The 26,622-nt window shown below is 37.9% G+C and overlaps 1 protein-coding gene across 1 annotated transcript in view; it reads right to left on the bottom strand.

Annotated features, from left to right (window-relative positions):
* LOC137298235 (uncharacterized) overlaps positions 1-26,622 on the bottom strand; it is a 692,490-nt gene that overhangs the window by 214,649 nt on the left and 451,219 nt on the right. Inside the window, exons 19-20 of the mRNA XM_067830406.1 lie at positions 24,036-24,215; positions 17,922-18,200 (exon numbers count right to left, since the gene is read on the bottom strand). Coding sequence (XP_067686507.1) covers positions 17,922-18,200; positions 24,036-24,215 — 459 coding nt within the window. The remainder of the gene's footprint in view (positions 1-17,921; positions 18,201-24,035; positions 24,216-26,622) is intronic.

Here is a 26,622-nt window from a genome sequence, read left to right as displayed (position 1 = left end):
ATTCAAAAAGAAGAAAATAGAAAACAGGAAGAACTGAAAAGGATGAAAACAGAGAAGAAATGAAAAGGAAAAAGTGGAAAAGGAATGAGAAAAAGAAGACAGGGAAAGTAAAAAGTTTAAGATGGGGAATGAAAGAGACACAGAAAGGGAAAATTGGACGTTGACAGAGAAATTCAACTAAAAAGCATGAAAATCCTTCTCCATCCTCAAATTCTTCCTCTTTTGATATTGTAAGGCATGCTAGACTTGTACCTCATTTTAATGAGAAAGAAGTAGACAAATATTTTCTACATTTTGGATAGGCTGCTGAAAGTCTCAAGTGACCTAGGGAGTCATTGACTATGCTACTGCAAACTTTAAAAGAGTACACTTTTGAAAGCTTACAAGTTAGTGCCTGAAGTTCAGAAATGCTCACAAGATGGACAGACTTTCGTAGGGTTTGCTAGAGAAAAGAAAACATTGTTTGATAGGTGGTGTGGGTCTAAGGAAATCAGATACTGATGATTAGAAACAGTTAGTTTTGATGGAAGATTTCAAGGAGAGTGTTCTGATCTTAAGATTTATTTGGATGAACTAAAGGTTGACGACTTACATGAGACAGCAATGTTGGCAGATGGCCTCCGGGTAATACAGAGTTTTCTGACCAAAAGGACATTTTCCTGGGTAAGACTTTAGGACATGCGGGTTACAGGGGTGGTAGAACAGAATCAACTTCCTGTGGTAAGCAGTCACATACTTTCCAGTCTAAGCCTAAGACCTTCTGTGGTTCTGATCCAGTTTGTGCACATTGTGAGATGTCAAATCATTTGATATCTGCATGTTACAAACTCCAGTTTAGAAATCAGACTACAGGTTTTCCAAAAGCTTTTGTGTCCATCGCACCTAAGCCTTTCTTTCCAGGTGGTTCTAAGGAGAGTTTTGTTTGTAAGCGTAAGTCAACAGATTCTGTAGTCCGGAAGGAGTTTCTGTCCTTTGTTTCTAAGGGTTCTGTGTTGCTTATGGGAGATAATTCTACCCAGGCCCAATATTATCTTGACGGATAATGGAACTCTTCAATCTCTGATTTTGAAGGATATTTGACGTGAGGTGAAAGTTTCAGCGTATAGGTGGCAATTCTTCTGCTCCTCTCCATTTTGTGAATTTGACTGCAGGTCTGATTTCAGGTGAGGTGAAAGTTGGTGTTCTTGACTCTCTCCCAATTCCGGGTGTTGATTTGTTGATCAGTAATGATCTTATGGGGGCTAAAGTTGGTGCTGATACAATTGTATTTTTCTCTGGAGAGTTTAGTTACTACAGAAAAGTTTTTTTTCTCAAAGGATTTTTTCTTCTTGTGCAGTGACTCGTTCAATTTTGAGAGGCATTTCTTCTAAGACGTCTTTGCCGATTGATTCCATTTATAATTTGTCAGGTACTCTCATAGATCAATCTTTGTGTGAGGTAGAGACTGATGACTTATCGTCAAAGAGTAGATACTCATCAGCCTTTTGGTTAGTTTGACAGTTTGTCAGGTGGTGATCACATTCTTTCCACAGAGCAGCTTATTGGTGCGCACGGTGAGGATGTTGAAATGCAGAAGTTGGTTAGTAAGGCTGTTCCTTTTGAGGAGGTTAGCAAGGTTCCAGTTTGTTATTACTAAATGGCTCATGTGGACCCGGGACAAAATGTGTCCACAGTACCCTATTGCTGGTTGTAAGAGGCGACCAGCCTGGGCAACCTGTTGGCCGTGGGTTGTGCCCCTATGTTGGTGGAGGATGGGATCCTGGTGGTTGAGGGCAATGGGAGCTTGAAACCGTGTTCCTGTTGCTCAATACTATTCATTAACCATGTCACAACACACTTCTGATTCTATGCAAATTGAAAAAAAAAAAGAAATGCCTGGATTCTGATCATACACATGAACATGTTTCTCAAAACACAGACTCATCTGCTCAATTCCTAGTTATTGAGGCGTGTGAACATGAACCAATTAAATTGAATTAATTTGCCATATCCAAAGCAATTCAAGGAATTTTCTTTGGGGTGAAGTTAAGAGTGTTTCTCATCTGTGTGGCGGTTCCCTTCTGGTTGAATGTGCACGGAGACAGCTGTCTTTGAATCTATTGTCAGTTACTAAATTTGCCAATGTTGATGTTGCTGTGTCTGTGCACAGGACATTGAACCCTTGCCGTGGCATTGTCCGGAACAGAGCTCACTGCCTCCTTGACATGTCTGAACATGAAATTGCACCTGAACTTGGAAGTCAAGGTGTCACATCAGTTTCTCCATGAAAAAAGAGGGGATCATGAGGAAAACAAATACTGTTCACTTTTGTCCCGGTCAACACTTCCTCAGTTTATCAAAGCTGGTTATTTTAATATCGAAGTGGAGATGTACATCACAAATCCACTACAACGTTCTAACTGTCAACAATTTGGTCATGGCTCACGCTCCTGTTCAAACTCTGTGGTATGTCACCGTTGCTGTGGCAGCCGTAATGGATCAGACTGTGAAAATGATTTTCACTGTTTAAATTGTGGTGACAAACATATGTCCTCAAAGCTGTGTCCTCAGTCGCCAAGAGATGCTCAGATTATCAAGATCAAATGTCAGAGCAATATTTCATTTGCCGAAGTAAAAAAGTTAGCAGCCAACCAGTCGACACCTTCTTCAAGCGTCACATATGCAGGTGCTGCAACACGTCCTGTCGCAGCTACATCAATCATGTGCCAGACTAAAATGACATGAATTAGGTCAGATCAGGCCGTCAATATCAGCACTTTTACTGAAGCTACAACGAAAAACACTCAAACTCAAATTGATCTTGTTGATGTGACAGTCAGTCTGAGCTCCAGGAGACATATCTTAAACATAACGATGGTTTTAACTTCAGACAACACACTGACTACCGTTCATTTTCTCCTGAAGGGGACAAAGCTACTGGAGGATCTAGTATCTTGGTCAGACAGGACATTATTCACAGTGCTATTCAGCTGAATACTCCTCTTCAAGCTGTTGCAGTCCGTCTTACCTTGCACACTACTCTTACTTTGTGCTCTTTATATGTACCTCCTTCATCCGCTCTTCAACAATCTGACCTTCAAAGTTTGTATGATCGACTGCCAAAGCCCTGCATCATCATGGGAGATCTCAATTGGGCACAACCCTCTATGGGGCTGTACAAATACGAACAATAAGGGAAGAGTTATTGAAGATTTTATTTCTGATAATAATTTATGTGTTTTTAATGATGATTCACATGCGTATTTGCATCCAGTCACTGGATCATTTTCTTCACTTGATCTAGCTCTCACAGAGTCAAGCATTTACAATGAATTTGAATGGTCTGTTCATGATGGCATTTGTGGCAGCGATCACTTACCTACTGTCCTGAAAGCTATAAGACCACATGATAACCCTCCTTTATCATGTTGCAATTTTATGAAGGCAAACAGACCGTTGTATAAACAATTATGTGTTTGAAAACTAACACCAAACCACTTAAGTAACGTAGCAGATCCCATCCAGTTTTTTTCAACACAACTGAATGAAATTGTTGATCAAACAATTCCTAAGTCCTCTGCAACTCCTCATATTCGTAAACCATGGTTTACTGACGAATGCAAACAAGTAAGAAAACGTAGGAAGAAAATATTTTCACAGACATCCTACTGTTCATAACTTTAACAATGTTAAAATTACAAGTGCCAAGGCACGACGCGCTGCATCTGTAAAACCATGGAGCGAATGGTAAATGACAGATTAATTTGGTATCCGGAAACCAATAACCTCATTACAAATATTCAATGTGTTTTTCGGGAGATTAGAAGTATTATTGATCATTTAGTACGTTTAGAATCCTTCGTAGAAAAATGCTATTATTACCAAACAATCGCAGAATCTATATTCTTTGATCTAGAAAAAGCATATGATACTACTTGGAAGCATGGAATTTTAAAGGATTTACATGATTTTCGTTTGCCTCTTTTTATATCAGTTTTTAACTGACAGGCAGTTTCAAGTCCGCGTGGGGCCAACCCTGTCTGATCATTATAATCAGGATCAGGGTGTTCCACAAGACAGTATTTTGTCTGTCATGCTATTTAGTATTAAAATGAATAGTCTTTCAAAGGTTTTAAGTGATTCAATAGATGGATCCCTTTTCATGGATGATTTTAATATTTCTTGCCGCGGTAAAAATATGGGAACTACTGAGAGACAGTTACAGATTTGTTTAAACAAAATTCATAAATGGTGTCTGGAAAACGGGTTTAAATTTTTAAAGCTAAAACTAAGTATATACACTTTAGTAGGAAATACAAGACCCAGAATTATCATTAACTGGCACACCCATCAAAGTAGTGAAGGAAGCTAAATTTCTTGGTCTCATCTTTGACTCGCATCTAACCTTTCTGCCACATATTAAGTACATCAAAGCCAAATGCCTGAAGGCGCTCGATTTGTTAGAAGTTATGTCTAATTCAAAATGAGGTGGGACCAAACTACCCTCTTTCGTTTATATAGATCTCTGGTCTGATCGAAACTTGATTACGGCTCCATCGTATGTAGTGGGGCCTGCGAAAGTAACCTAAAGCTATTAGATTCTGGGCATCACCAAGGTCTGAGGCTTTGTCTTGGATCTTTCAGAACATCTCCCCTAGACAGTCCCTACGTTGAGGCCGATGAACCATCTTTAAAACTTTGCCGTATCAAATTGTCTTTACAATATATTACAAAGTTATGTTCAAATGAATCCAATCCTGCTCATAACTGTGTTTTTAATCCTCTTTATGAGGACTGGTATAATAAAAAAAAATTCACTTGTTCCACCTCTTGGGATAAGAATCCAACAATATATTTGTGCTGCTGGCATCAAAGAACGTATCTCCTTGCCGTCTTCTTTCTTCTCCTCCTTGGCAATTGGTTAGGCTGAGCCACAGGTTGACCTAACACTGACAATGTTTAAAAAATCAGAAACTAACGAATTACAATACAGACGAGAATATAATCAGTTAAAGAGTAAATACAGTGCATACAAATCCTTATTTACTGATGGGTCCAAGAATGGTGGCGCAGTTGCTTGTGCCACTGTCATTGGATCCAGAACAATATCTTCTAGATTATTGGATGACAGCTATATTTTCACAGCAGAAGCAAACGCAATACTAAAAGCTCTCAAATATATTCAAAGATGTCCTAAACATAAACAATACATAATCTTTTCCGACTCTCTTTCTTGTCTTCAAACTATTAAAAACATATCTTGTAAACAACACGTTTAATAGAAATTGTTGAGTTATATATATAATGATCTTGCTACTGGCCAATGTGACATGGTCTTTTGTTGGTTAACCAGCCATATAGGAATCTCCAGGAACACAATGGCCAAGGCAGCACTCAACAGATCTGTGACACCACTTCCTTTCCCATACTCAGACCATAAAACTACTATTAGAATGTATATCCATGATCTGATGCAGAGGAAGTGGGACACCCAGGTAGGTATCAATAAATACCATTTATTGTGCTTTGTGCTGAGAGGCTGCAGTTCACATCTCTCTCACTCTTTGTCAGAATTCTCTCATCCACAACAGAAATTAGATACATTGATACCTCTGGCTCCAATCAGGGTTAGTCTGACATCCCTACATCTCAAAATGGATTTTGTGGACATTTTTCCAGTGCATATGTGGATTTCTTCTCATAGTTTTCACCAGTTTTTTGCTCACAATCCAAGCTATGGCTGGAAAGCTGGGACAAGAAACAAACGCAGTCAATCAGCCTATTGTGTAGAGCAGAGGCATTCTTTTGTCAGTCAATAATACAGTCAGCAAACATCACTTGAATCTACCAACTATTGACCCCAACATTGAATATTACAGAAAAAGGTTAACCAAAAGAGGTTAAGCAGGATAGAAAAAACAGTGACGAAATGCAGTGAAACTGTCTAACCACCAAATTGGTATTTGTGACTTTTGTCTAACTGCCAATCTTTGAGAAACAAGGCTCTGATTTTGAATGCCTTTATAGTTGAAAATAACCCGGATTTGGTAGTTCTCACTGAAACATGGCTGTCTGACAATGATGTCTCAGTCATTGCCGAATTTGTCCCCTCAAATTTTGATTTTGTCAACCTAAATAGGACTTCTAGAAGAGGTGGAGATAAGCAGCCTCTTAAACTCAGAAAAATGTGATCCAAACAGTTGAACTCTTTTGAACACATGTATGTATCTTGTGAGATAAGCAGTCAGATAATCAGATTTACGGTTGTGTACAGAGACCCCCAACATCGAAGAAGAACAACCATACAACCAAGGATTTTCTAACTGAATTCCTGGATTATCGTGGAACCAGGAAAGCTTGTAATACTGAGTGATTTCAATATCCATGTTTATTCACTCTCAGACTCCAGTTCAAAATTGTTCTATGACGTCTTAAACAGTTTTATCATCAAAAAGCATGTTTCAGCAGTCACCCATACATCTAGTCACATCTTGGATTTGGTTATCACCAAAGAGGACTGTGGATTAGTGAAGAGTGTGACTGTTGCTGATGAAAACATTTCGGATCACATTGTTTATTAACATACTTTTGATCTGAGTAAGCCAATGCCACCACACAAGGTAATCTCATATCGAAAGACTAGAAACATTAACGCTGATGATTTTGAATTTGATATTGTCACCTCGGAAGTGTTTAGCAGAGTTTCTGATGCAACAGATGTTAATGAGAAAGTCCTCAAGTTGGATGAAAACACTTGAGCAGATTCTTAACAGCCATGCACCTCTGAAAACCAGAGTAGTTGTTATACACCCACATACAGGATGGTATAATGACAATATCCGTGACTTGAAAAAAAAGTGCAGTGCTGCTGAAAAGATTTGGCGAAAAACACATCTCGAAATTCATCGTCAAATGTATTGTAGTGCTCGCAATATTGTGAACAGTGAATTACGTTCGGCAAATCAGGCATTCATCTCGAAAAACATTAAACAGAGTCAAGACAATCCACAGCAACTACACCTTCTCCTCAGTAACATCCTCAAGCAAAATTCTAACTGTTGTCTTCCTGAGCACAGTGATCTGAAGAACTTAGCAGAGGAGTTTTCGAATTTCTTTTCCAGCAAAACTGAAGACATTCACAGCTATTTGCAAAGCAGAGAGGAACTGTGCACATGGTCTTTGCTGAGATTCCCTTTACTGGACAACCACTCACAACATTTAGAACACTTACAGGTCCTGATTTTGAGGTGGTTGGACATCATCAACTCTTCACCACAGATGTGTAGAAGTACCTTAGTGTCTACAAACAGGCTGTCATCACACCGCTGTTGAAGAAACCTTGATGCAGACAACTTCAGAAACTGTAGACCAGTGTCAAATTTGTCCTTTCTTTCTCAATGTCTTGAGAAGATAGTTGCAAACAGAATTGTGGAACACCTACAGCAACATGACTTGATGGAACCTTACCAATCGACGTAAGGTCAAAGCACAGTAGAGAGACAAAGCACTGGTCCAGATATACAATGACATCATGACTGCCATGGACCAGCGTTGGGTGACTCTCCTAGTTCTTCTGGATCTCTCCAGTGCTTTTGATACTGTTGATCATCAAATGCTACTACATCATTTGAAGGTCAGAGTTGGTATTGATGGAACTGTCCTTGACTGGGTACGTTCTTACCTATCCGATAGGTCTCAGTCTGTGAAAGTGGAATCTGTACTCTCCACTGCATCACCACTCCACTATGGGGTCCCTCAAGGATCTGTCCTCGGACCGTTACTGTTTAGTCTGCACATTCTTCCCACTGGTGACATTGTCAGAAAGCACTCACTGAAATTTCATCTCTACGCTGATAATCAGTTATATCAATCAGCGGAGCCTAACCTTGCTATAGATTCTGCACTGAAGATACAACAATGTGTTGCTGAAATAAGAGACTGGATGACCTTGAACTTTCTGAAACTGAATGACACCAAGACCGAGTTCTTGACCATTGGATCCAGGCATCAACTCTCCAAAGTGTGTGACAACTTATCTCTCGAAATTGGTGAAGACGTTATCAAACAGTCTGACTCTGCCAGAAATCTTGGTGCTATTTTTCAATCAACAATGTTATTAGAAAATCAAATCAAATTACTCAGCAAAGGGTGCTTCTACTACATCTTCAATATTAGCAAGATCCGAAACCTATTACACTTCAACACTACCCAACTCCTTATGACAAACCTGGTTCGCTCTAAACTTGATTACTGCAACTCCTCTGTTATAACATTCCTCAACATCTCCTTTCACAACTCCAACGGATTCAGAATTCAGCCACCTGTGTTGTTGCCTGTGCACCATGCTATCAAGTATGACACCTATCCTCCAAGCTCTTCACTGGCTTTCCGTATCAAGCAGAATTCAATACAAACTTCTTCTCACACACAGCTGCATCTATGACAATAAGTTTTCAAAATATCTCAAAAGTCTTGTTCATTTCCATGTTCCAAGTTGATTTCTCCACTCATCAACCTCCTTGATGCTTACACAGCCTCACGTCAAAACAGCCATGGGATCAAGAACATTCTCTGCTGCAGCCCCCTCTCTCTAGAACATTCTGCCACTCACCCTATAAGATTTAGACTCTACTGAATGATTTTTGAGTTCTGCTCCTGAAACGAAGTCTACCCCTCCATTTTGAGACTAAGTCCGAAACGTTTCCATGGAAACCAAGAAAACAACACATCACAAAAACCATTAAAAACCAAGAGGCACCCCTATAGGTTCTGATTGATATATCTACCAATTTTTGCAGAAAAATATTGAACGGTTTTTGAGTTCTGCTCCGGAAACGAAGCCCATCCCTCCATTTTGAGACTATGTCTGAAACGTTTCCAAGGAAACCGAGAAAATAATAAATCACAAAAACCTGTAGAGCGCAAAAGGCACCACTTCAGCTTCTGACTGATATATCTACCAAGTTTTGCAGAAAAATATTGAATGGTTTTTGAGTTCTGCTCCGGAAATGAAACATACCTCTCAATTTTGAGACTATGTCCGAAATGTTTCCATGGAAACCGAGAAAAATAATAAATCACAAAATCCTGTACATACCAAAAGGCATCACTTTAGGTTCTGATTGATATATCTACCACGTTTTGCAGAAAAATATTGAATGGTTTGTGAGTTCTGCTCCGGAAACAAAGCCACCCCACCATAAGACTAACACCAAAATGTTCCACGGAAAAACAAAAAAAATGTAAATGCCAAAAATCTGTAAACAGCAAAAGGCACAACCATAGGCTGAGAATACTATATCTATCAAGTTTGGCCTAAAAATATTGAACAGTTTCTGGGTTATGCTCCAGAAACAAAATGATTATGGATGGACGGACAAGGCATCGACCATATCCCCCCGCATTACATGCCGTGGGGGATAAAAATCGAATTATTAGATAAATTTCGAAGAATATTTTTTGTAAATAGTGTTACGAGTACGTATTTTTTGTATATTTTTGTTATTAATTCAATCATTATTACGATGGGTCACATTTCGTTTTAACAGATGGTCAACACTTTTAGGATCTGGTTTTCCGGAATTTATCTGCTCCTTATAAGTTTTCTATGTGTTTACTTCCGGGAGACTTATTCAAGGGCATTCTACAGTGTTAACGATGTTCATAAGTGCCTGAACTTTCGGGAAATGACTGAGTATATACATGTACATAAAGGCTGGTTGCTGTGTTGAGGGTGACACTCATTCATATTAACTGGAGGATATACATCACTGCCAATGCTTGATCATCAAAACCCATCAATGCCTGAATCTACAATAACTGCTGTCAGACCGATTGTTGTGTTTACATTCTGCATAGTTGATTCTCTCTCACACCAAGACTTTGAGTTTGCTACTAAATATATTTTGTGACCCATTGACTTAGATTTTGTCTCACTTGTATTGCATTTGTAATCAGCAATGTGATTTTGACTTGCTCTCGTTGCATAATAACACATAATTTGAATGTTTATGACTTGTCTTTGTTCTGTTTTGCTGGTTCACAAGGGGATTTCTTACATCGATTGTCATGGTAAATTCTTAACCGTAACAAAATTGGGGGCTGATCTGGGATAGAATTCATTTGACATTTGAGACCATTTGTGAAATTCATTTCAAATTTCTGCATTTTTGCAACAAGTTAAACTGAGGAACCAGCAAAATGGTGTTTGAATTGAGAAGTTTGTATTGTCTCCTGACTCTGAGACAATTAATTAGTTGAGGTAATCAGATTTATTGCAAATTTCTTCACATCTCAAACTTGATGCCAAACCTGCATTGAGGAAATTTCAGATTTTGAAAATTGTGTTGAATCACTATATTGATGAGGGAATTTTTGAAGATGATGTTTTGGAAATGCCAGAGGAATGATCAGACCTGTTGGAAATGAAAAAAATAGAATTCAAAAGGTTGGAAAAAGAAAAAGAAAAAGAGTTGGAAATGAAAAAGTTTAAGATGGAGAAGGAAAGAGAAAAAGAAGAAAGGGCATTGATAAAGTTTGAGATGGAGAAGGAAATAGAAAGAGACAGAAATAGAAAGGAATTAGAATTGAAGAAATTGCAAATTGTCGAAGAAATTGCTCTGAAAAAACTTTAAAACCCTTCTCAGACCTCAGATTCTTCCACTTTTGACATTGCAAGGCATGCTAGGCTTGTACCCCCTTTTAATGAGAAAGAAGTAGACAAATATTTTCTACATTTTGAGAAAGTTGCAGAAAATCTCAAGTGGCCTAGGGAGTCATGTACTATGCTATTGCAAACAGTTTTGAAGGGTAAAGCTCAGGACGCTTATTCAGCCTTGTCAGTACAACAAAGCTCAGATTATGATATTGTCAAGAGTACACTTTTGAAAGCTTATGAGTTAGTGCCTGAGGCTTATCATCAGATATTCAGAAATGCTCACAAAAGGGACAATGTCTCAGACTTTTGTAGAGTTTGCTAGAGAAAAGGAAACATTGTTCGATAGTTTGATTGCTGATGACTTACTTAAGGCAGCAATGTTGGCAGATGATCATTGTTTGACTCACAAGAGTTCTTTTAAATCTCCGGGTAATGTAAAGTTGTCTGGCCAAAGGGGCTTTTCCCCGGTTAAGACTTCAAGACATGCAGGTTACAGTGGTGTTAGAACAGATTCAAATTCTAGTGGCAAGCAGTGGTTTTCCAAAAGCTTTTGTGTGTTCTAACCTCAGATCTGATTTCAGGTGAGGTGAAAGTTGGTGTTCTTGACTCTCTCCTAGTTCCGGGTGTCGATTTGTTTATCGGTAATGATCTTATGGGAGCCAAAGTTGGCGCTGATCCAATTGTCACTTTTTTGCCAGAGAGTTCAGTTAGTACAGAAAAGTTGGAGGATGAATTTCCGGGTATTTTTCCTTCTTGTGCAGTGACTCGTTCAATGTCAAAAGGCATTTCTTCCAAGACTTCTTTGCAGAATGATACCATTTATGATTTGTCAGGGACATTCATGGATCATTCTTTATGTGAGGTGGAGACAGATGACTTATCTTCAGAGAGTAGTAGCTCTTCAGGACTTCTTGTTAAGTCAGATAGTTTGTCAGGTGGTGATCACATTATTTCCAGAGAGCATCTGTCTGACCATTACAATCAGGATCCCCCTCAAGGTAGTATTTTGTCCGTCACTTTATTTAGTATTAAGATCAACAGTTTATCCAAGGTTTTAAATGATTCAATTGATGGATCAGTATTTGTGGATGATTTTAATATTTCTTGTCGTGCTAGAATAATGCATGCTATTAAACGACAACTGCAGTTGTCATTAAACAAAATAAATAAATGGTGTCTTGAAAATGGCTTTAAATTCTCTAAATCCAAAGCTAATGCCATACATTTTTGTAGGAAATATAAGCATCATAAGGACCCAGAACTATCTTTAAATGGCACTCCCATCAAAGTTGTAAAGGAGGCCAAGTTCTTGGGCCTAATCTTTGACTCCCATTTAACTTTTGTTCCGCATATTAAATCTCTTAAAGCCAAATGCTTCCAAATCAAAGTGAGGAGGGGATCAGGCTACCCTTTTATACCTATATCGATCATTAGTCCGTTCGAAACTTGATTATTGCTCCATCATATATGGTGGAGCATGCAAAAGCAACCTTGAACTTCTTCATTCTGTCCACCACCAAGGTTTAAGACTCTGTCTTGGTTCCTATAGAACATCACCTGTTGACAGTCTCTACGTTGGCACAGTAGCTTGTGCCACAGTCATTGGATCCAGAACAACCTCTTCTAGATTACCTGTTAGCAGTTCTATTTTTACAGCGGAAGCAAACCCTATATTAACAGCTCTTAAATATATTCAAAAACATCCCAAACATAAACAACATATATCATCTTTTCTGACTCTCTTTCTTGTCTTCAGGCTATTAAAAACGTAGCATGTAAACATCCACTTTTAATAGAAATTATTGAATTATATAATGATCTTGCTACTGGCCAATTCAGCATCATCTTTAGTTGGTTACCCAGCCATGTAGGCATTTCTGGATACAGAATGGTCAATTTTGCTGCCAAGGCAGCACTCAACACTCTGTGACACCACTTCTTATTCCCTACACTGATTATAAAGCTACCATTAGAACTTACATCCGTGATCAGATGCAGGAGAAGTAGGACACCCAAGGTGGTATCAATAAATTACATGTAATAAAACCCTATATCGGTTATACCTACTTGGGTTGTCAGTCCAGATTTGAAGAGTTCATCATGCGAGGATGTCGTATTGGCCACACCAGATATACCCATAACTACCTATTGAAAGGTTAAGATCCTCCGTTTTGCATCCTTTGTGATGAAAGAATCACAGTCAAGCATGTTTTGCTTGACTGTGTTGAATACTCCATCACAAAGGATACCTATCTTAAATCACGAACTATGGAGGATCTTTTTAACAATATAGGTCCTCATTTAATTATTGGATTGTTTAAAGAATTGGATATGTTGACCGATCTGTAAATTGATCAAAGTTTTATGATTGGAACTTTAAATTACTAACTCAGATTGTTAGTGCCAGTACCCTCAAGGGAGGCTGAAGTACCGTAAAAGTATTGTCCTCCTGAGAGGGTACGTAAGTCCCAAAACATTTGAAGTAAAATATAATCTTCCACACTTTTAGCTGTAGTATTATTGTCATTTTGATTCGTGGCTAAACGTGCATACAATCACCAATAGCTCAAGGGATGGTGTAAATCCAACTAGGGATCATGCAGGTAGCCAAGGTACTGTAAGTCCCCATGGCCTCTAGTAAGGTGATCAACCTTCAGTTGTTGGAGATCAATAGCCAATTTTTACGTCGTACTGTATAATATAGTTTTCTGCTTTTAAAAATACATTCTAGCTTGTTTTAACTCTTTTTGTGATACTCTAGTCATTTTACAATCTGTCAATGACTGGTTCTTTAATTACTTGTATTGTTTGTGTGCATCTACAACATTTCTCGTCACTATATGGCTGCAATATTGCCAATGTGACGTTAAATTTTAACTCACTCACTCACATCATTGTGTGAGGTTAAATTGTTCAAAACATCTATGTCAATGGCAGTAAAGGTGAATTTATGCACATAATGAATAATCTTCTATGAAAGAAGTGTTTTCGCTGATACATTGCTAGTGTATACTGAATATTTTAAGGAAAGTACAAATATGCTGGTATGTGACTTACATACAGCCGATTCACAGATTCAGATTGTCACTTTGGTTCATCTAGATTTAAGGCAGAAAATATACGTTATCATATGAACATACATGTATACATATTGTATAATGCTATTCCTTGCACATATATAGGACAAAGGGTCATGGGATGGGGCGTCATCAAAGTTCCTGAATAGGACATTTTGTATCTCAACTGTTCAATACAGTGGCTGATTTGTTACCTATGACCAATCGTATCATGAGATACCTGTCACACAGGAAATGACAGGTGATGGAAGTGGGCTAAATTTCTGAACAGTACTTTGGGTGACTAGACAGCTTGGATACAGATTGATTATTGGCTAGATTGTTGACCAATCAATATGCTGGATTTCAGCTTTATCAACTCTAGCTATCATGAAAAGGTTTGCGTATCGTGATCATACATAAGAGTTATCACTTCATATTCAATTATGTATTATTATCAACTTTAGAATTATGAAAAAACAATAGTCGCAATTAAGTTAGGTATATATTAGTAACTTGGTTTATTTCAAATCTACACGAAGATGGGTGTAATACAGTATTGCTATTTATGTCTTATTTTTCTTATGTCTTATTCATTATATTATTTATTTTAACCATTGAATGAATGATTTAATTTAGAAGAAGGTTTTTGTAACCTGGTCACCGTTAATTCAATCAACATGCAAAAATGGTATTTTAGTATTCACTCCCAATGACGAGTAACAAACACTCACCTCCTGTAACAACATTTCATAATGCCCTTTCTCGTAGACATGTGTTCATTTGCCTGTATAAGCCCCTGACATTGCAAGCAATTGTTATCAAAACACATTAATAGTTCTTCTGATTAACACAAGACAGTAACCTCTCTCGTAAGAAAAGCTAATCTTTGATCATTACTGCTAAATTGATTGAAATATGTGAGTCTCTCGCTGAATGAGAGGTGCTTTTCATAACCCCCCAATATGCGTCTCTCACTGTAACCTAATTAATTTGCCGCACATATGCGGCTCTCGGCCTTAATGAGTTAAACTGATTACCTTATTTGGCTGTAATATTGCTGATGTGATGTAAAAACTGAACTCACTCATCATACAGCATTTTTTCATTCAATGTTTTGAAGCTCAAATAATAACATTTAAAAAAGTAAATGTTCATGTTCAGTTGGAAGTGTGAAAGTATTTTGTTCTTCAAGTGTTCCAACCAGTATCTGAATGTATGCACACACATTCACACAAAACATACGTTTTCTGCAAATTCTGGTATTTGTTGCTTTTTTACAGATTTTATGTGCACCAAGAGGGGTGTCCCAAAAGTGGTCAGCCTCACCATATTCTCAATGTTCAATGTTAGAAAAGCTTCCATCTTAGTTTGAAGGAATCATTAGCAAAAGCATATCCAGAATTTCACATATGTGGTTAATGTGGCTAACGAGATATTTGTCATCACAACACATTGGGGTGTAATATTTCTTGAAACATTCCAGAAAGTCAAAAACAAGGCTTAGTTTAGACAAGGCTGATATATTAAAGGACACCCCTATTTTAATCTTTCAAAAGGGGTCACTTTAGTACTTTAGCAAGCGATTGTAGTTTCAACTTGCATTTTTATGCACTTATCTACATGTGATTCTAGACGACTTCTGATCATCTAAAACACAAAAAATGTTTCTATCATATTTTGTTTCCTGAAGTTAGTTATGCATTTATTGACGGTTTTGCACTTTATGGGTGTACCTAGATAGCAAGTCAAACAAAACAGGGATCTTGAGGCTGGAACAATTTGCTTGAGCTTGACAGATAATATGCAGAAAAAATAAAACATAAAAGGGTTGCATTTTCATAACTGTCCAGGTGAGACCGACCACTTTTGGGACACCTCTTGTAAAGAAGAGATTACCAAAAATGTGAAAAAACTTCCGTATACTGCCATTTCACCAACATTGCGACACTGCCCATGGAATAATGTTCCGTTCGGTCTCATCTCAATGTCATTATAATGTTCCTAATTCACACAAACATAAAAACAAATCAACACAAACAATCAACCAAATTCAATACAATAAAACTGTCACCACACACCACACTTTTGATGGATCTCTCAGGTGTATTAGAGCCATTATCACATCTCGACATGTGGAACAAACCTACAGTTCAGCAGACTCAATTTAACTTACTTTTTTAATACCAAATCAAGATTTATAAATATCAGGCCCCCCCCTAAGTAATTGAAGGAATTACAGTAAATTTGAAGGAATTGCATCTCAAATGTAAACAAACGCAGCCCATTCGCGAAACAATTGCAGTCATATCGGCAATTTAGCGGTAATAACTGACACACATCGGCCATATCGGAAGCAATGTCGGTAATACTTGAAACACACTCGGACGTCTTCGGAGATTTTTCGGCTCACATCCGTGATTTGTCGGACGCGAAACGGAAACTCACACAGCAAAACATGGCGTTGTTCGAAGAAGCGCCCGTCTCGGTGTGTTTTGTTTTTAGTTCCTACTATTACATTTTTATACTTATCCATCTTTGTCCACCCTTGTTGAATGTGTTTAGGTATGAGGTGTTGTTGGAGCTTATAGCTTATTTTTTTAAGAAAAGACTGTCACTGCAGAAGAGTGTCACATGTCATGCCCCTGGAGGTTCTGATGTAAACAACAACAAAAAAAATCTCCGAAGGCGGCCGAGTGTGTTTCAAGTATTACTGACACTGCTTCCGATATGGCCGATGTGTTTCAGTTATTACCGCTAAATTGCCGATATGGCTGCAATTGTTTCGCGAGTGGGCTGCGTTTGTTTACATTTGAGATGCAATTCCTTCAAATTTGCTGTAATTCCTTCAATTACTTAGGGAAGCCTGAATATCAACATTTTTATTGTGAATACCATGTTTCGGTGTGTATGCTTGCTCCTTCATTAGGTGAAAATCAGGTCACAATAGTGAGTGAGTGAGTTCATATTTAACGTCACATCGGCAATATTTCAGCCATATCGTGACGAGGACATTCAACAATGAAAAAGACAATATGGACATTATAAAACCTGTCAATGAAGGACAGTAAAACAACTAGAATATCACAATTTCAATTAAAACTAGAATGGAAAGTTTAAACTAATATCACTATTTAGACAATACAGTATAAAAACAGGCTATAGATCTACAACAACCAAAGGTAGAACACCATACTAGGGACAATGGCAACTTACAATACCTTTGCTTCCTGCATGGACCATAGTTGGATTTACATCATCCCCTATGCTGCTGGAGAGTGTATGAAATGCTAGCCATAGCCTAAAATAACATGAATACTACGATTAAAAACCTAGTAGACTTAAATTTACATCAAATGTTTTTGGCCTTATGTACCCTCTCAGGAGGACAATAATTTTACAATGCTTCAACCCCCTTTGAGGGTACAGCCACTAACAATTCTAGTTACTAATTTAAACAACCAATCATCAAAATATATCTTTCTACAGAAACATATTGCTCAAAATTCAACCATGAAATCGATTTCCTTTAAAAAACTAGTGACTAAATGACAACTAACAGTGGTAAACAGGTCCTTGACAGTTTTGACATTGAAATATTTATCAACTGTGATGGAGAATTCAACACAGTCAAAGGTCACAATACAGAAGTTGACATCTATGAATCTTGTTTTTTTTCACCAACGGCACTTCCGCAGTGTGGACATGCATTGCCGTCCATGATGATTGGACATGTGTCCAGAGAAAGGTCACCAAATCAGTAACCACCTCCAGGATTTCAGGGCTGGCTCATTGTCCATTTAAATTTTGCCTTAACGTCACAAGGTGACCATCTATAGTCATGTGAAGAGCAAACAATGGCCATTTCTGCCATTGTGTGGAAACATGGCACATGCAACCGGACATCATCCACACTGAAACTTTAAACACGGAAATATACAAATGCTTCAGAGCCCGTTGGAATTGAATACCCTGTTGTGCTGTGGGAACATGTAAGAACAGTTCACTGGAATATACTGCACGTGATGCTCGCCTTTGATTATAGCACGCTCATACCTATACAATCAACGTATGGTGTGCTCGCAGGGTCAACATAGTCATGTAAACATGTATGTATGTGTGTAAAGCATTGTTTCAGAATGGTTTTATCTGAACAGACAGAATCTTTAAAGTCCATACACAAAGATATCACCATACAATAAAAGTAATTTAATAAATAAAAATCATACCTTTCGTGTTCTTTTGAATTCTTGACACATCAATTGGCCCTTGTGGTACATTGCGCCTGACTGTGAGAAAACCGTAGTGGTGACTATCAAAGTATTTGCAGTTTGATATACTCTTATGACATACTGAAGACTCAATGTGAATGGAACAATTGTGTCTTCTCACACAATCGAAACTGTTTCCCACAGAGAGCAACTTGGAACCAATAATGCCCGGTGTTACAACAGAGTTGTCAAATACCACTGTGTAGTTAATTCCAGCGGAGAGCGGAGTCACTGGCTCTGTGAAATAAATCACAATATAAGTCAAAGTAGGACATCTGGCAATATAGCCATTTCAATACATAATGTTTTATACATATACTGAAAAATAATACACATCAATGTTTCAACAGTATGTAGAATAGAATGAATGAGTACAGTGTGTGAATAAATCTTGAAGCATGCATTGCTTGCTAAATGGAACGTGACTACACACTGGCAACAGAGAAACGTGCATGATACCTTTGTTTCAGTGTTCAAATGAATGTTCACATTTGAATTAAATTTAATCGTACAAGGCTGAAACTCACCATGGTGCTAGTCACTGCCTTCACTACAAAATGTTAATGTTCGGTCACAGGACATTAATGCCCAAGAGAAGAGACCCATAGAATCACTGTGCTGTTAACACTGCTCTGCACCCCACAAAACAGACAGTGTATTCACCTGTGAAATATTACGCTCTAATATTTACAGTAAATGCATTGGCCAGTTATGCGATTGTTTGAGAACATTACATGTGTGATAAGACATTTTCCGGACTGAAACTACACAAGGAAAATGCTTCAGTATCAACACTGTATATAGCAATGAGACAAGATGCAATACCTATCAGTCGAGGACACCACATGACAACGAACATTCAGAAGTGTATACTTTAGGAAAGTCTGGACTACTGACACACCATTGGGAAACCTCTGAGAATTCACTTGCACGAATTAATACACACGTGTTGGTGTTCATGATAATGAATACTTTACCCAAACCTATCGTAGTCCACATTCATAATTTTGACTAACTAACCTTGACCAACACTGACGGATAACATAAACGGCATTCAGCATGACACATGTGACTATCTTCATACTCATAACAGGACAATGAATAATGAATAACGCATCATTCAGTGTACCAAACAGACTAACTGTAATAAATAACTGTGGTCCCAGGCTCAATCATGTGAAAATAATTGAAATTAGTTTTCTTTCATTATATATACATGAGGACACCTTTAGGTCTTCATTTATAATTGGCACTTGGATATTCGTGCTCGAGGGAGAATTTGGAGCTGTACTTGTTTCTTGAAAACATCATAAAAGTGCATTGTTATAAGAACAACAAATAATGATTGTTTTTTCAACGTGCTCACTAACATATATCACACCATCACACTTTGATGCATAAGACGTAGACAATACAGAAGTGGTGCAAACATATTTGCCAGACTTTTATAGTTCATGAAACAATTGAATGTAAATCTCCATGACCAATATCAAACTGCCACAAAAGCAACATGGACCATTCGTCGTTTCAGATCAATAACTCTCATACATATATGTAACTGGTTGAGGGAAGATCAGGCCCCAAAGTCTGGAAATCGCCGAGATTAAGATCTTGCACTCATTAGGTTCAATGTTTAGATGGCATTTGGTACAACATCCACCAGGCTGTTTCTAATCATCTTGTGTACATGTCGTCAGTGCGTTTCCATTGCCTTGCGAATTCTTGAAAGAGATAGATAGTTATTATGGTTTTACTTATCATCTCCAATTTTCATGGTGTTACACTGCTTTTAGCAATATTCCAGCAATGTAACGGCGAGGGACACTAGAGGTGGGGTTCACATAGTTACCTATGTAAGCCATTGAATACCGTTATTCGGCTTGATTTTCATGAAGAGATGTGATTGCAAACTTTCATCATTCTCTGATAACAATCCCCGTGGGACTTGAGTGATGGTACAAACTATTTGTGCGGGCGCCATATTATAGACGCTTCGTTGATGCTTTCGGCCAGTCATCTTGGCATGTGGGGTAGACCTCAGGGCCAGAATGCTACTGCTCGTTTGATGAAATTTTTGAAGCTTGATAGATCCAATATAGTGCAATCGTGAGTACAGAGCATTGGGTAACACTTGTTCCTCCTTCACAGGTAGTAAATTCCGTAACATTCCAATTGCAGGTGGCAATAATTTTACAATACTTTAACCCCCTTTGAGGATATAGCCCCTAATGACCTTATTTGATCATCTAAACTACAAACTAAAAAATACTGACAGAACATACTTGACCATGAATCTTGCATCTTGCATTGTTTAACATCTAAACTCTCCAGTGCGTTAATGTTGCTCTTTACATGAGAAATTTGTATCCGATCTAATAAGTGAGTGTTTCTAATTTGTTGTGCAACCTCTCCAAGCCGAAATATGTAAATGCAGAGGCGAAATCTACCTTCTTAAGTCAGAGATTGCCACACTTTAAAAAGAGGTCACGCAGAAACGGAGAAATTCAATCAAAACTGCATGCATTGCTGAAAACGAGAGTGAAAATATAGACGAATTAGTCATAACAATAATAATGACATCTGTAATACGCTGATTCCGCACGACGGACCGGGGAGATCAAAGCGCTACAGTCTGATTATTACCCAAGGTTATCTAACATGTCAATCACTAGGTTAATAGTCATACGAGGGTTGGCTGAAAAGTTCTCAGCCTGAGTGGTTTTTTTCCACCAGGTAGAGACAGGTGTTTGCCACCAATGGGGACAATTATTTAGTGAATCACAGACACAAGAACTACAAATGTACTAATAGTTTTATCTCAACTACAGCTCTTTTGGTAAACCTACCCTCTGAAATCATCAGAAATGGACAAAACTGAATACAGGGCAGTTATCAAGTACTTGCAAAAGAAAGGGATGTCCCCAACACAGATATATGCTGACATGGTCTCCACTCTAGGGGATGATGCTCCTTCATTTTCCACAGTAAAGAAGTGGGCTGCAGAATTTAAGCGTGGCAGACAAAGCCTTGATGATGACCCACGCTCAGGAAGGCCTTCAACAGCAACCACTCCAGAAAACATCACGCGAGTGCTCGATATGTTGATGGATGATCGACGACTGACTACTCGACATATTGCTAGTGTAGTGGGCATCTCTCATGAGAACGTTGAGCATATTATCACCAACGAATTAGGAATGACTAAAGTTTCTGCAAGGTGGGTGCCAAAGCTCTTGACAGCAGAACAGAAACGTGTCAGGTTCCAGACGTCCCTTGACAATTTGCGTCGTTTTGAAGCAGATCCCGATGATTTTGTGGCACGATTTGTAACCATGGATGAGACCTGGATACATCACTTTCAACCAGAAACAAAACTACAGTCAAAACAGTGGAAGCATCCTGATTCACCAGCTCCGAAGAAAGCCAAGTCTGTTCCTTCAGCTGGAAAGGTGATGGCATCAGTCTTTTGGGATTCCAGGGGTATTCTGCTCATTGATTATCTTGAAAAAGGTCAAACTATCAACGGCAGATACTATGCTGATCTACTGAACCAATTGCGAGAAGCAATCAAAGCCAAACGACAAGGGATGATTGCTAAAGGTGTCCTCTTCCACCAAGACAATGCGCCTGTTCACAAATCGGTGGTGGCCATGTCAACAATCCGCGATTGTGGCTTTGAACTCATAGACCATCCTCCTTAATCACCTGATTTGGCTCCTTCTGACTTCCACCTGTTTCCCAAAATGAAAAAGGAACTTGCCCGTCACCATTTTGCAAGTAATGATGACGTCATTTCCGCTGTGGCTGATTTTTTTAGGGTAGCTGAAGAAGATTTCTTCCTGACCGGGATTCGGGCCTTGCAGCATCGCTGGCAAAAGTGTGTGAACTTGGAACTTAGAACTTTCCAGCCAACCCTCGTATGACGTATTCCACACGTGAACACAGGCAAGTTTGAACAAACTCACTTGCCTATGGTGAGACCACATGGGGCAGGACTGAAATACTAGAAATTCTCATGAGTCAAGCTGTCAAACAAGCACACATGCACTGATGCTTTTTTACTGTTGTTCACTGTTCAGTTACCTATTTGAAATTGGACATGAAAATGAGACATTTTGTCAGTCAATTTTTCAAGGCATGCTCCAAAATGATATCATCAATGTGAAAACTGAAATATTTCATAAGATATTTATCAGACCACACTTTCAATATGCTTGTAACTATGGGATGGTTGTACAGTACAACAGAAGGAAAATTTAATTTTTAGTTGCCAGTATAGTTGCAGGTCTCCAAGATATGCCTCGCGGCAAAAATCTTGATTATGAGACAAAATATGAAGAACAAGACGAACGAAGAAAAATAAGACAACTGTGTCTAGTATATAAAATGAAAAATAGTTTAGCTCCTTTGCACTTGATAGATATATCTCCAGATAATATGGATCAAGATCTACCAGAACCTTCCGAATGCTAACACTATTATCTTATGTCCTACAAGGTTAAGACTTTTGTAGGATCTTCTTTTCACATAAACTTAGTGAACACTTCTCATACCGAAAGAATTCGGCCTTCATTACAAAGTTTGAAGTCATGCTTAGAACATGAGCAACCTGAACCTCCATAATATTACGTTTGGAATGAGAAAATGTAATATTATATACACAAAGTTGACATACATTACTAGCACGTAAATACGCAAACAATAGCCTTTTAAATGTTATGTTGGGCGAGCACTTTGCGTGTGGATTCCATTATGTTAGGGCATAATATCTTGTTCAAAACAAACGCTAAAACATATTACTGGAAAGCTTCTAAACATTTGGAAACTTTTGCAACCGTACAAATCTTTCTTTTTAACAAATTCGTTCTTTCAGTTCGGAAATGTGCCGTGCTAAATAACTTTTGTATCCCCTTGAGAAAGATTACTTGTGAAACAGATTACATTAAATGAATGACACATAGCGATGAAAACAAGGTAATCAGTTCAAAAATATCTGTCAACAAAGGACAGTAAACTAGGTGGGTACAACATAGTAGTTTTAAAGTAAAAGCAACCTGATCATAAGTAAGATAGGTGGACAGTAGTTTCAGTAGGTTCATTCTTACCAATTAAAAGAAGGGTATAAATAACTACCAACCGAAGATTGACCACCTTATGGGAGATCAAGGAACTTTCAATGCCCTTGCTTCCTACATGATTTCACCGCAGGATATACACCATTCTTTTGGTTATCAGTGGCTCTAGGTTATGTGTGCCAATATTTAAAATGCTCAAATCAATCAGAAATCTAGAATGCCAGACAATATTTTACACTGCTTTAAAATTCTTCGCGTCACCACTATAATTTTATCTTCACAGTTGATTGCAATATTAATCCAACTTCAAACACATATCGATTTCAAAATTTATACGTCAGTTGAATTTTCCTAGGAAGCCTGGAATAACATGAGCACTGGCATTACTAAACGATCCTTCAAAGGAAAGTAGCAGAATCGTAGTACCGATCCCAAGCACATTAAATGTTAATGTTCATTGTGAATGTAGTTACCTTTCTGTATTTATCCAACACCTGACAATTTATATGCTGGTCAACAAACCCACAACATTCAACCATAACATTATGTCCCAAAGTGAGATATATGCCAAAAGAATCACAAGGGTCCATCGTGATAATTATGGTAATTCCCTGACACAGACTTGTATCCAGCATCGGATAACCTAAAATGACACGTAGGAGCACTAAAATGGCAAATATGATACCGACCAATCACTGACCAGTTGCAGGGTGGCTGAAGGACCAGCAAAGAATACCCCTGATTGTGCAAGGTTTGTTTCACACTGCGTTTAAGACGAGCTGTCTTCAAGAAAACATTGACGGTCCCCCACAGGCCCTTAGTTGTTAAGTGTACCATAACGTTCCCTAGGAAATGAATCCTTTATCTTTAGAGACATCTGCACTGATATTAATTCTGTATCATGGGCCTGACAGCTATGTATATATAAAATGAGAAGCACATATACGTTAATAGCACAGCACCTGAGGTATATGAAATAAAACTGAAAAAAACCCACCTGTACATGAGACAGTTTGTCTTGTTGGTGTCCACATACCATATTCACAGGTGTATAAAAATGGCTTCTCAGGAAACACCAAGCCCTGCTTGCATTTGACTTTGCATGTTATCGACTTCGTATGTATGTCACACATCTTAATTATGCCTTTCCCAGCAACTAGATCCTCCTGATTACATTCTGGAAATATAATTAAAATAACATGCATACAACTATATATTCGGCGCAGTTTGTATATATTTAAACAAACTGAATATCTTGCAATTCGTCTATTCATGACTGATTGAGAGTAGTTAACTCATATGTTCAACATGCAGCCACCATATGCACAACATCCCTACACAATGAGTAATAATGGCATGCAGTTTTCCTGCCAATTTGGCAACAGTTTATTTAAAATGCAAGGAGAAAGTTCATTCATCATTCCGTGCAATGCTTCCTGTATATTGGCCTTGTTGAGATGCTGTAACTTCAAAATTTACAATCCCTTAAGAGTGAATGAGTGAGTGGGTGAGTTAAAACTTATCGTTGCATCGACAATATTTCAGCCATATCCTGACAAGAACAATTAATCTTTACATAAAAATTAATGGTAAATTGTAAACACCTGTCAACGAAAGACAGTAAAATGTCTAGAGTATCACAGACTCGAATTTAAAACTAGAAATATAATATAAAACAGTTTAACTATAGATGACAATACAAGATAAAAACAGGCTACATATTGCCAACAACTGAAGGTAGAACACTATACTAGGGACCATAGGGAGTTACAGTACATTTGCTTCCTGCATGAACCCTAGCTGGATTTACATCATTCCCTTCAGCTGTTAGCATTTTAGAAAGTCTAGCCACACAGCAAAAATATACATATTCTACAATTAAAAAAGTAAAAAGTTTTAATTTACTTTGAATGTTTGTAGACTTCCGTATTCTCTCAAGTGGACAATAATTTTAGAGTTCAAGTCTTTGAGGGGCATTTGGAAGTGAAATAAATAAGAATAAAGATTTTTATGGATATCAACTTCTTTATATGAACACAACGCTTCGGAGTTAATGCTTACTCCTAATTTTAGAGTTCTTTAAAACCCTTTGAGAGTCAGCCACAAACAGAGTTATAAAAATTATAAAATATATATCTACATACAAAAATTTTAAAAATCTAATTCTTTTTAAAATACAATAATTAAATGAGAATGTACATCACTAAAAAGATCCTTTATAGATTTGAAATAGTGTCCATTTTAATGGAATATTCAACACAATCTTAAGAGCAGGATAGCATGAGCAGAATACGTTTCATTTAAATATATGTTTTTCCAAAGATCTTTGAGGTAGAGTCATGTATCAACTTTACGAATGCTTTATTCAGATGTGTGTTTACTTTCGGTGTTGAGGTAAGCTTTAACAAGTGATGATATTCTCAAACTGAATCTACTTCCAATTTCTACGTCGTCCTCAGAAAACAAATACCGCCTTTGCTGAACATATATACTGAACCGCAAACGAAATGTAACCTTTCAAAACCAAATGCAAAATATTGTTCTTGCAAGGAGATCTTCTTATTATGATCGTACCGTCGTGTTAACATGTTTTTAAATCAAAATTGACATCATTGTGTTTTCTGATGAAAATGCATATCGACCTAATGCACCTAACAAAGGTAGACATGTTTTTAAAGGTTCTGTATGACATTCATGAAAATGAAAATCATATCATGACAATCAAAGCAAGTCTCAAACTCATCTGAAACCATTCTTGTTTTGACACAATTGTCATGAAATGACTTACGAGGGACGATTGCAAGTTGGACAGAGGGTAGCCAGTAATGTTCATGTTGGGACATTCTACCAACTGCAAGAGCGTTTTCAGTCCACTAACAGGATCCAATATCTTAAGTTACATCACATAATTGCTAAAATGGATAGAATTATCATTAGAATGCCCGCACGTTATAAGCGGGTCACTGTAACATAATATTGCCATCAAAATGGTGGCTGGTAGTATGGGCAAAGGTCAAGGTCGAATGTCATCACTCTCAATAGTGACATCAACTCTGTTGTTCTATGATGAGTCTATATTTGTAAAAAGTGTGTCAATGACCTCCGTCGTTTGTTGTTGGCAGTAAATACTTCTGAACCGATGCCGTTGTTTTTATTCTTATTTTATTAAAAATTCTATTCATTTTAGTTATAATAACAATAACACTATTTTTCAGGGCATTATCATATACAGGAGCCCTCAGTCTTTTTAACTGCCCTCCTTCGTCATTTAATGAAAGACCTTGGGCTTCTGCAACTCAGTTCGGATTTAAGTTTAATAGAACACCTTCAGGTTGAGATTCAAAGAAGACTGGATGACCACTAACCAAGTCCGACAGCTGGACCCAAGCGCCTATGGTCTTCATCAACCTGCTAATTCATTCCATGTGCAGCGCTCATCGAATTTCAACATTTTTAGCAAGATAAAGTCCCTACAAATGCTTTCGTTTTCTGTCATCCTTCAGTGAGAATCCCATGCGTTACCAGTGAACGCTATCCCACCACCCCTCAAAGTTGACAATATATGCCCTATTCTATAGAAATAT

This window comes from Haliotis asinina, chromosome 10 (genome assembly GCF_037392515.1).
Source record: "Haliotis asinina isolate JCU_RB_2024 chromosome 10, JCU_Hal_asi_v2, whole genome shotgun sequence".
NCBI classification, from domain to species: Eukaryota; Metazoa; Mollusca; class Gastropoda; order Lepetellida; family Haliotidae; genus Haliotis; species Haliotis asinina.
The sequence above is the reverse complement of the archived record's forward strand: the minus strand, read 5'-3'. Positions and strand labels throughout refer to the sequence as shown.